The sequence below is a fragment of the Ambystoma mexicanum genome, chromosome 5p (assembly GCF_040938575.1).
Source record: "Ambystoma mexicanum isolate Mex_15411 chromosome 5p, UKY_AmexF1_1, whole genome shotgun sequence".
Classification (NCBI taxonomy): Eukaryota; Metazoa; Chordata; class Amphibia; order Caudata; family Ambystomatidae; genus Ambystoma; species Ambystoma mexicanum.
Genome location: NC_090930.1, coordinates 282,753,576 through 282,766,109, shown reverse-complemented (window position 1 = coordinate 282,766,109; position 12,534 = coordinate 282,753,576). Strand labels below are relative to the sequence as shown.

Here is a 12,534-nt window from a genome sequence, read left to right as displayed (position 1 = left end):
CAGAATCCCACCAAGGATAACATCATCTGAAAGTATCCGCAGAGGCGCATGAACATCAATACCTAGCTCTTGTTCATCTTTAGTCATTTGGAACAGACGATAAACTGTGGGGTCAGCCCTTATAGTTGTTTGAAGAGTGTTTGAAAAATAATGTAAAGGTCATAGCTTCAGGCCACCCTGAAGAAGTCCAGTGATGAAGCTAAAACGCCAACAAGTGATGGGGCAACCACAAACCAAATAAACGGTATCACCCCATTACCTCGCAGACATTTACTACGAAGTAAAAGACAGTGAATCCTTTACAACTAATTTATGCAAAAATATAGATGGGGTTAGGTTGGGGTATTCATTAAAGTGGGGGGGATTTTTGGGAGGCTGTGGGAGGTCTCCCCCAACATTTATTTTCACATAAATTAATTGTAAAAAATGTGATGCATTTGCAGTCATGGATGCGTTGTTTTCATGTAGATCACTGTTATTACCCAATTTAATGGTACTTAAACTCAGAAGCATGAATTAAACATTGAGTCCCAAGCCTAGATTTGAACCTTTGAATGCAGGATAGACCGGTTTCTGAGGGGAGTACTTGACCTGTTGAGCTATCTTATGATACAAAAAGGCATACAGACTTCTAACAAAAAGAAAGAAGGTGGAGGATTATCAGAAACAATTAAAATGTATGGAAGTAGTCACAGGCAAAGAAAAGGACCTGAAGTGATGTTGACTGGGTGATTGACTTCACCCCCTCGCTACTGATGCTACTTCTGAATCATAGCATCCCTTCCAACAACTGACATAACCATCAGCTGTTCTGGAGAAGCAACATTACAAAACACCCAAGTATATGCTGATTCAGAGGCAAATATGTTTCCTAGCTCATACTACATAGTGTGATAGAGTAAGCTGAAGTAGTAGCAAAACAGAAGCCAGTCTAGCAGGGCACATGGATGAGCCTTGCTGTGGTAACTGCCTTGGGCAAAGTGTCACATAGTTCAGAACCTAGGATAGAGGAAGCTGTGGGTCCCTGTACCAGACTGCTTGGTGGTATGGCTGGTCCAGTTTATATGTCTGGCTGCTGGAGTAGAACTCTCCTGTGCACTTCCTTAAATGTATGGCGTGTCACAAACGCGCACTGACTCCCAGGCTCTTGGTGGGGGTCTGGGGATAGAACTCCTCTCCTTTGAGGGGCAGCTTTACATGCTGTGCTCCTCAGTGAACATGTGGTGCACCACCAGAGCGTGGTCTCCACTGGTGTTTGGTCGTTGTCCAGGGTAAGGATCCCTTCTGCCTCTTTGCTTACTGGTTCAAACGTGGCAATGTCTTCCTGGCATGCCGATCGCCCACTGTCTTCGCCAGGGATCCTTGAGAGTGTGGCAGCAGATGCAAAGGAGGAGATTTTGAGTGCAGAGATTTGGGGCTCTGCCATCTAGAGATCAGCATGTGTTTATGTAAAGGATATACTTGGCTATACATGGATTGAACGGTGATGGTAAAAGTTTAAACTTTTGCACACACTGCTAGACATTAAGAACAGTAGGGAGACTCTTTAAAGAATTGGAAGGCGACTTGAAACGCTGGCAGACCCAAGAAATCTCACTGCTCGGGCGCATCACTGCATGCAAGATGAACCTCCTTCCGAGATTCCTATACGCCTGTGCCTCCCTACCAGTAGCGATCCCCACACCAACTCTTCGAGGGATCCAGAGAAAAATGCTGAACTTTATCTGGAAAGGTAAGAAAGCGAGAATCCCTCTCAGAACTATGCTGGGGAGTTCCAAACTGGGAGGATTGGGGGTCCCAGACTTGCAGGCCTACAGAGTGGCAGCTCAATTGGCACAGGTCCAGGCATGGCAAAATACGACAAACCGCCCTAGATGGGTAGAGTTGGAACAATCACAAGTGCCCCTACCTTTACGATTTCTACCACACATACCGCCCCCCCCCCCTCAGGACTCAATGGGGAGATCTCTGGGCGCTAAAACGAAAGGGAGTGCCAAGAGGACTGAGCCCACGCTCCCCGGTCTGCCATAATCAAACGTTCGCACCGGGAATGAATCCTCACAATTTTCGTAACTGGATTAAGGGCGGGCTGGAGACCATAGACCAGCTGTATATGGGGGGGGGGACCTCTCACATTCGCCCAATGCAAGGAGAAATTCCAACTCCAGGAAAAAGACAGATTCACCTACATTCAATTACGCCACTGGTGCTCACACCCCCAAACTTTGCAAGCAGCGACACGCCCTCCTACTGCCCTAGAACTCACTCTGGGAGACCTTCCAACCCGCGGCAGAGTATCCACCCTATACAGGCGCTTCCTAAGTGACTTCCTGACCACAAAGACCCGCTGCATGGCCCAATGGGAGGCGGACCTGGGTCACCCAATAGAGGACCAAACCTGGGTGGACATATGGCCAGAACACACACCTTGTCCACCTGCATTACCAAAAGGGAATGTGCGTACAAGATCACGCTGCGGTGGTACTACCCGCCCCTTCGACTTCATCATATGAACCCCCAGGGGGATCATTCTTGCTGGAGAGGATGCGGCCACCCAGGCTCCTTCTTCCACATGTGGTGGGATTGCCCAAAGGTCCAACAATTCTGGAAATCATGCCTGGGGTCCATTACACAAATTACCGGAACAACGATCCCCCTGGAATCAGAACCAGTCTTGCTGGGAGCTCAAATCCCCGAGATCTACCTGCGCTCCGGGACCAGATTGAAACTACTAACTCACTGCCTACTAGCAGGGAAAACGGTGGTGGCCCGAGCCTGGAAACCCCCGGAAGGCCCTCACATAGCCCAATGGTGGACCAAACTTTGGGACATTCTGGTAGCGGAGAAGGTGACGGCAGCGGGAACTCTCCATCGTTTCCAGAATATTTGGGCCCCAGTGCCGGAATTCGACCAGCGCTTCCCCGCCCTGACGTATAAACCTATCAGGGCCCGCTGGATCCTGAAAAATCAAGAGATACCTGAGGAAGATACATAGACGCTGAGGCGCAAACTGGACAGCCCAGGAGGGAAGATTCCGCCTACAAGGCCTAAGGGACAGAGGGACCAAACGGAGGAGGGAGGAAGGAGGGAGAAAACTCAGGGGGGATAAAGAACTGGGATCAACATGCCTAAATAACCACTGCTTATAATGTTTGTAATTGTCATCCTCCCTTGATTTAAAATAAACAAAGTTAAAAAAAGAACAGTAGGGAGAAGTAGTCCAGAGACAATTCTAAAAAAGGCTGTTGAATGCACCCTGACAAATCTCTTGGAAGCAGACACCATGGATGCCGTTAAGATGCTTCTCTGAAAACCATCTAGTCAACTGATGTTATAAAGAGGTCACAGAAAAAAGGAAACACAAACATCAACTCTTCAGGCAAAATGGTGCCATCCAAAAATATGCATGGGACAATCATTCTGTGCGTTTCGAAATGTGTATGCAGGGGCATTAAGTGACATCAAGAAGATAATGAGCAAAATGGTTTGAGATTCTGCAGTTAATGTTACATCGAACCATGCTTAGAAGATTTTTAAAGTGTTTTCCTCTGTAGCTTTTGTTCTTGTCCAAAAGAGTTAAACCAAATTTGGCATGCAACTCAAAGTCACAGAATAAACCGTGAATCCTGTCCAGCCTGAGTAGGCTGACAGGGCCCGGATACACACCTCAACCCGACCAGCTAAGCATCCTGAAAGTCATCTGGCACAAGGCAAATAATGAATGCCCAAGAGGGAGTGGAGGCCCTTTATTACCCTGCATCAGGTTTCGAAATCAAAAACCCAGAGAAGATTCCAGAATGTCTTCCAGAGATTCAGAAAAAGATATGCTATGGGGAAATACTAGCACAACCCAGAGAGACCCCTTAGTCGACAGGTGTGGATACTCAAAGGAAAAACCCAAGTCATCCCAACTCCACCTCTAACCCCAACAACAGTGCTCGTGAAGGAGAACGGTTTTCTCCCACCTTAGTATTTAAGAAGAGAAATATGTCCCATCATCTCCCCCAGATGAAGAAAAAAAAATCTATTTTGCACTGGTGGAATCTTACTAGAGGTTTTCTTGTCCCTTGTGATGACCGTTCAGTACCATAAAACCACAAAACGAACTTCTGTGCAAAGGGGACAGCAAGGAGGCAGGGTAGGGGCAGGGCAGCAGGCAAACACTAGGTTCTGCACTGGAAACAAACTAAAAACATCAAAAATGGCAGAAATACTTTTAAAGCGCCGCATCCCCTTTCCCCTCCCCACCCTAGGAGGCCAATTAACAAATGCATTTGAAAGTTTGCCTTGGCCAATGGGAGGTCTGTGAGCTTTAAAAGTAAGACAAAAATCCAGCCTGTATGTTTCTCTGGTAGTATATGTCTACCTTACATAAATGTCGGAGCTAGAATCCAACCAAAATCACTGTATGTAAAATGCAGCTATCAAGGCACAATATTCGGTAATGAAGAAAACCGAGGAACTTTGCATGCGTTCTTGTAGATTTGATGCAGTTTACTGGTACTGCTGTTGGGAGACAGAGGAAACAATAAAAGAAATATTCAATCTACTAGCATGCCTGGCAGGAAGAAAGACTAAGATCTATCTTGCTATATGGCAGATTCTGACCTCAGTTGCCCGAGACCGTGGCATTGAAACCCCCTTTCCACTTTCAGCCCAGAAATGATGCCTGCGTTTCCAAAACATGCCTGCCTGGTAGGCTCTGTTAGAAGGTTTAACAAGAAATTGATGGTATACCCTGGTGCTTTAATTGTCTCTGAATTTCAAGTATTAAGGACAAGTTTGTAATCCTGGGCACGTTTACAATACTCGCACCAAAGATTTCAAACAACTGGCAGATGTCTCCTCAATGTGTGTCTTCAATCTGCGTGCTGTGCATGGAAATGAATGAACCCAGAACCACTTGGCAACCCTAACACAACCTACAGGAAACAGAATCACCTCTAACCTTCAACGGTCCTCCAAGTAGACTTCCAGGTGAGCAGGGAGACAATGCGCGCTGTCCTACTCCATACTACTTAAGCCCCACGTACTTGATCACACATGCAAGCTGGTACAGCCTGTGATGCAAAACAGGCCCAGTTCCTCTGTGTCGTGACAACAAGTAGGCAAACACGGGAAACTCATAAGATCACCGATAGCAACTATCATCTAGGGACAGAGTCCCGGTCAAGTAGCACCTAAGGATTGCAAATGTATTCATTTTTCTTTCTTTTGATGGTAAGTGGCTTGACCCCGAAATGTCCCACCAGGTCCAAGAGGCGGGAGAAACCGGAGAGGAATAAAATGCCCACATTCCGCAAGCGCACCAAGCACAGCAATTCATGTTTTACCTGTTCATCTTCACTGTCTGTGCCGCCTAAACTCAGCGAACTTCGGTGCTCCACGGCTTGGGAAGACTGCAAGTCAAAATTAAGAAATCAAGTCACTTAAGCATCGAACATTTTACACATCCGTTAAACAAACCATGTGCAAGAAAACATAAGGGATGCAATTAGTTTGCCGAATAACTTCTTACAAGTGTTCGAGGAGTAGCATGCTGCCTAGACAATGTCAGGTGGGCTTAAATAATGCTCAAACACAGCTTGGGTGCTTACTCAACCATCACGGATTTAGACTTGGCTATTGGGTATTAGCCAGGTCTTCAAAAATATTCTGAATGAGATTCGGTGGAATTATTTTTAATTGCAACCAAATTTGAATGTAGAACACGACAGCTTGTGGCTTCTCAAGTTTTAAAGATTTTAATGTACAAACAGTGTTAAGTGTATCGAGTTCCAGCTGATCCGTAGGGTCAATAAAAACAGACATGTTGCACACTCATACAGTACTTCGAGTGCCTATGGGCGAAGGCTTTTTTTCCCTAAAGAAGAAGAATTCAGAGAGTCTGATTAACATCAGCGTTCAATAAACATTTATTGCTATCCTGCAAGAATACCCAATTCAACATTTAGGCAAATCATTCAGGAAGTTTGAACAGCTTTCAGGACGTTTTAAAGAATAATGGATGTGTATTAATACTCTGCATACGTGGCCCAACAGGTACATTTGCTAACAATACTATTTAGCATTTATGCCAAAGATACATTGGGGATCTAAAACCCTTCTTAGACCATTAGGATTATTTGCAAGGTGTCAGTGAACTGCAGAATATGTTTACATGTATTCGTATTGCAAATGTTTTAAAAAGTATTATCGAGCATACCGTCATGTGCTACTTGTATCATATTAACGTTATTGCCTACCATATGTCCAGATAACTATGTGCAACTTGTAGACAAACAAACTCACAATGGAGTCCACAGTCTTGCTCTCCTTCACTCACTAATTCCCAAGGTCTTGATTAACAGCTCTCTATCTTTCATGGTTAGACCACTCTCATCATAGACAGACAAGGTCCTGAATGCTAAATGGTAGGAGTTTTACAAAAGTCCACCACAGTTAGGACTAGAGAAGACTCACACTTGGGATACAGGGTTCCAACTCTTAGTATAGACCTCAACCACACAAGTATGCTGCAACCAGGCTAATCTTAGGTGGGAGAACAGGGCTGTAGATGGTACAAAATAATGGTTTCTTTAATATGTACACTAAGAGAAGGTAAAAAGTAAGCACTCTAACGTTCAATAAGCACATAGAAAAACCACGGCAATAATCACAGTAACGCACGTTTGTATACTTTGAGAATGGCAGTACGCAATTCAAAAGGTAAGTAAAATACCTTTTGCAATAGCTGTTTCAGGTAATATAAATGAAACAAATCCCACACAAGATAAGTAAATACTTTGCAATATTTTCTCAGAGGCCTTACACTTTAAAAGCCCATCCCCTATCTAGTTATGAGTGTCTCAGAGTCAAACTGAAGGGCAGTTCAAAAGTTCCATAGCAAGTTGCAAGTAAGTAGCAGTCTTTTTTGGGAAAAATTTCAAGGGCTTCGTAGAAGGCTCCCTGAATGCACACAGGCCTGGGCAAACTTGTATAGGTGTGCTCCCAAACACACAAATCAGCCCTCCAGCAACACAGGAGCAGCTAAACAACTCTAGGTAAGTTCTACCTTGATTTCCACAGTACCTTATGAGTGTAGAAATTGTAGCACAATGCCTCTATGATACAGCAGCAGGAGACCCGATCACCAGATTCTTGGTCACGCAGACGAAAGAAGGGGCGCTGGAGTGCATCTTGCAGCAGCAGTCGAGGGAAGAGGCTTCCAGCAAAGGATTCTTCATTTCTTCTTGTGGGTCTGTGGTTTTGGCACCCTTTTCAGGATACCAGATTAAGAACGGTTGTCGGCCGATAGATCCGCCTCACTTTCTCGGTCCAGCACTCTGTTGAGGGGACTTCAAGGAGTGGACTCTTGCCTTTGGAGGTCCAGACGCAGTACACCAAAGTATCGGGAGGCTTTTATCTTTGGAAGATGATGCACTGCACAATGGTCTCAGGTCCCAGAGTATTGGCGATTTGCAGCCCAGGAAGGTCGCAGCTCATCGTGAGATGCCTCAAAATGCAGTTCATCTTAAGACTGACAGGTCCTACCAGTGCATGGGAGAGAGTGATCCTCTTTAGAGTTCCCCTGATGCTTGGAAGGAGGGGGTCACAAGCAGACACACTAGAAAAGAACAGCACAGTTTCAGACTCCTGCCCTGTTTTCTGTCCTCACAGACATGCTGGAGCCTTGACTGGATTCACAAAAGAATCTTGCCGAAGATAAAAGTCAAACCAGGACCTCCCCCATCAAGCACGGCAGTAGGACCAAGAAAAGACAAGCAAAAAAGAAATGGCCAAAAAAGAATACAGCGACCATTTTGTGTCAATGGTGACCCTTCTGTGCACTACCGGGGCTGTAAGAACAGCCTGGGTGTAAAACATGCCCAAAGTAGGTAGGATAAAACCACTGCCACCAGCCATCCAGCTTTGCTTCTCACCTGTTACAGTTTAGTTACAGGAGCAGTGAGAAAGTGGACACTGTGTAACCCCTCAGCACTCCACATAAGGTGGTGTGTGTGATATCCTAGTCCTTGAGAACATAGGTTCTCATAAGGAAAATAGCAGAAAATAAAAAAGGAAAGCCAAAGATGCACCCAGCCATACAACACAGAGGGTGCTGTGTGCATCAAAAGTCAAAAGACCAATACCATCAAACTTAGTATTTCGTTACATAAAGAAATACAAAGTATCCCAAAAAATAGGTAAAAGAATGAGTGTGTGTGGAAAAAGGTTCCCACTCACTCGAGGGAACAGACCAAAAATCCATAAGTCCAGCAAAAAGTGCTGGAGGACTCGCATGTGAAGGAGATTGTTTATAACACCAGCCACCAATTCTATAGGGACCACCTCTCTGATGAAAATGTAATAATGGCCACAGAGACTATTTCACATAAGCATTGAGGACTATTGCAAACCTCCATCTTTATCCACTATGAAATCATTTTGCTCGCCTAGAAACGCAAGTCATATTTTGCATAATCTAGCTGAAATATGTAGAGCAAAGGCTTCTGATATAAAAAGGTACTCACAGAGTACAGCTGGCTCATTGACAATCTGCTCCCATATGTAACCTGTAGAGCCCAGAAGGTTAGAAAAACAAATTTAATTAAAGCTAGATAGTATGACAAAGAATGCTGTGATGCAAAGAATCGAATACTGACTTTTTTTTATCACTGGGCACTGACCTGGATAGAGACCTTCTCCGTTCTCAGACAACATTACAAAAGGTTAATCGTATCAAAAGAGGAGATTTATGCCTCTTCCAGAGGAAGCAGCTCACTAAAGCACATGAAGAGGGTGACTCGACTTCCTATTGAAAGCTGATCTCAGGGGAAGAAACAAATGGTGATGAAGTACCTTCACAGTGTTGCATTCTCAAATCATTACAGGGACCCCAAGAGTGAGCAGGCAAGAAAGAGTATGCAGGTCACCTATAAATCAGAAAGGTCTGAGCTGGATGACCAACTTCAACTAGGCCGTTTTGCCAAAGGCAAGGATGCCATCACTATAGTTCAGGGCTCCGCATACCGGCCTGATGACTTGTCCGATTGCCTCCTGAAAAACTTCAGCCGCCGCCGAGTTGCCAAAATTGAGACGTTTGTAGCGATAGTGGCTTTCATGGGTGGCAAATGTAGTGATGCCCCTTGATTTGGGGTACAGCTCCATCTGATAAGCTTGATTCAGGTCTAGTTTGGAGAACAGTATTGACTTGTTTAGCTGGACAATCATGTCCTCAATTTGAGGCCCGAGTGCCGTTCTCTTTGGATGACGGTGTTGGCCATCCTCATGTCAACGCAGAGTCTCAGGTGTCCACCCACTTTGGGCATAATCACCAATGGCGAAACCCAAGGGGTGAGGCCTGTAGCTGGTTCAATGCTGTCATTGGAGAGCAGCTGGTTAAGCTCGTTTCAGACTGCGGCCTGTAGGTGGAAACCGACCCTCCTAGGAATGTTGGGGGATGGGTCAGACCATAGTGTTGATGTACAGTTTGACGGGGGGCCTTTCAGTTTCCCTAAACCTCTGCAGAGGAGTGGGAATTTTGGCAGGATCGTGTCTTTCGTGACGAGTGTCGTTGAAGAGGGTCCGTTCGTCATTGTTCAAATGTCCTCTTTTAGGTTGCCTGTAGGTTCGACCGATTGGGTCACGTCCCCTTCGTGGAAGTGTATGTGTATGAGTCCTAGACTGGACGCGGTGTGAAAACTCAGCAAGCAATGCCCTTTCGCGGGGCTCTGAATTACATGAATAACTGTAGCTGTGGATAGTCCTTTGTGTATAAGCTGGCGTTTGAAGTGACCGATGGATTGATGGGAGATCTGCGCCCCACTGGAAGATCTTGGATCCGGTCTTCGCTAGTGTAGGACTTGCCGGGATTCGTAGGAATTCTTGTTCTCGCATAATGTTGACAGTTGCTCTGGAATCGACCAGGAATCAGAATTGCCTATCGCAAATGTTGACGGCAATCCTGGGTGCCTATTTTGCCTCTCTGTCTTCCAGGATGAGGTTGATGTACTCATCTTGAAAGTAGTGGACGTAGTTGTCGCTTACGTAGGGTGGTCCTGGCATGAGCAGAGGGTTGTGGCCTTGACGTGGAGGAGGTGGTAAAGCCTTACAGAATTATTAGAAACTATAACAACTCAAAAGGGAGGTAATGTCCTGTGCCCACACGGTGTACCAGTGGATCTATATAAAGATGAGGTATGCTTTTGGGGTCCCGTTCTATGCAAACTATTAACTGTAGTCATTAAACTCAATACGTTTCCACGCACATGGCATGAAACACTCATAGTCCACTCATAGTCCCCATCTACAAGAAGGGGGGGAGGTGGGCAGGGATTTGAAACCCAACTATAGGCCCATCTCGCTCCTGGACTCTGCGGATTTATGCGGTCTCCAGAGATAAACTCTGGCAGGTCCCATCCAAAAGAGAAGCCCCTGCCCACTTGATTGCTTTAGTCCAGGAACTGTACTGAAACAAACACAAGGCAGTATGGTATGGTATAGCTGGTGAGATGACTTCCCCCTTTCCCATCTGTAGGGGTGTGAGACAAGGCGTCCTTGTACCTCTTCTGCTTTGCATATATATGGAAGAGATAATAAAATCTGTAATGGAGGAAGGCGTGGATCCCCCAAAGATGGGTCAGGATAGATACCCTGCTCTGTTGTATGCATATGATGCACTCTTACTGTCCACTACCCTTCGGGGGCTAAAAACATGTCTGGCAACCTTTGTGACAAAATGCGGGACCTTGACCTAAGCTTGAATTTAGGAAAAACAAAGGTCATGGTCTTTAAGCCTAAATTTTGTAAGCACTGCAGTCTGAGTGTTGATGGGAAAGCTTGCTTACTGGAGCAAGTATATTTTATGATTATCTGGGCACCAGAATTCACAAGAATGGGCTCTGGACCATGCAGGTAGAGAAGGCATGCTCCACCCAGGGGAAGTATGGTGGAGCAACATTATGATTCTTTAATAGAAATGGGAGAGGGGCACTTCACTGGCCATCAAACTCTACGGCAAACAAGCCACCCAAGCCTCGCTCAATGGTTCAGATATATGGGGTAATACAAACACATCCAAACTAAGCAGGGAGGAAAATCAATTTTTGAAGCATTTATCACAGCTCTCCGGCAGCACTCCCAAAACACTTCTACATTTAGAGTTTGATGTGTGCCCAATCGCTTACCTAGCCTACACTCCACCCAATATTGTATTGGGTGAGGCTTTGGAGCTCTGAAGGGCTGGGGTAGACCTAGATGCCCTTAATCACCTCCTGAGCCACAAGGGCGGTAAGAGCATTGCCTGGATGGTCCATGTAAAAAAGGTCTTTTCAAACTGAATGAGGCCAAACTGAGGGAAGAGCCACAAAGCATAGATAAGGCAGCCTCTAGAAGAATTAAGAAAGCAGCCATTGCTCTCTCCAGGAAAAGGATGAACTGGAAATCTGACTTTGTTCTGGAGAGAGATCTTCACTACTTAACCCCCTCATATGCAAGACCACTCTTTGCAAGTTTGAGGTTTGGGACTGCAGACAGCTTCCCTAACATTTTGATGGGCAAGGCGGTGGGGGGGGGGTTAGAAGATCTGTCCTGTCTGTAGCCTGGGTGATGAAACAATGGCCCACTTCGTGTTTCTGTGCGATGCCTGAAGAGCTTTGAGAGCAAAATACTTGCACCTGCTGATTAGGGTGGCTGGTGTTCGCTCAATCAATGAGGCGCTGGTCTTATGTAAGGGAAACCCAGAGCCATACATTGTAACCTGTTTCATCCAATATGTCCATAAAGCCTGGCTTCTAAGACAGAAATGGATTAGGCTATTTAATGAGGAAAACCAAATCTTGAATTGCCTTAAATCAGTGTATGGACGTTTATTATTGATGCCACTACGAGCCAATGGGGTTGTGATCGTATTGTACCCATGTTTATTGTGCTTTCTTCTCTATTCTTGCACTTTATCTTGTGTACTCCTTTCTTGCTATGCAAGAATGGATTTTTAGCTGGCTGCATTTTAACAATTCTAATATTTGTTATTGTTGTATTTTATTTTTATGCTTGTAACTTTTATGGCTATCATGCCGAATATAGTTTTATTGAATTGAAAGGCATTATTGCTCTGTACATTATTCCGACACCTTTGAAGAGTGACACACCCAAGCTTAACAAAGGGCCAACTGGCACAAATAGGACCTGCACCGACTAAAACGCTGCACTTTGGAACCATGACTGTTCCTTACAGAATCACCTGCCGATTGGCCAGAGTGCAGAATCCACTTGGGTCTACAGAATGCCATCTCCATATCCGAATTGAGGGTGCTGGTTCTTCCACCAGGGAGCTGTTCCATATTTACAAGGAATTGTCAAACTAAAAAAATTAACCTGAGCCTCACTCGCCAAAGCTTTTTAGAAGGTCATGGCCTTCTTCAGTAATACAAATAAGACTCCTAAACGGCAAACCTCAATCTGAGAGGCTGTCAAAGGTCCATCCTACTGTGCCACCTCACCCACTGCAGTTCTTGGATTTCAGTCCCGTTTGAAAAGCCAACCTCAGAGATT

The 12,534-nt window shown here is 45.3% G+C and overlaps 1 protein-coding gene across 6 annotated transcripts in view; it reads right to left on the bottom strand.

The window, feature by feature from the left end:
* LOC138480915 (acrosomal protein KIAA1210-like) overlaps nucleotides 1-12,534 on the bottom strand; it is a 1,033,315-nt gene that overhangs the window by 273,651 nt on the left and 747,130 nt on the right. For all 6 annotated transcript variants that reach the window (XR_011274164.1, XM_069612715.1, XM_069612716.1 and 3 more), the window contains exon 6: nucleotides 5,334-5,399. Coding sequence is in view for 5 of the 6 variants with exons in the window: in XM_069612715.1 (XP_069468816.1) it covers nucleotides 5,334-5,399 (66 nt within the window). In the remaining variant the exon portion in view is untranslated. The remainder of the gene's footprint in view (nucleotides 1-5,333; nucleotides 5,400-12,534) is intronic.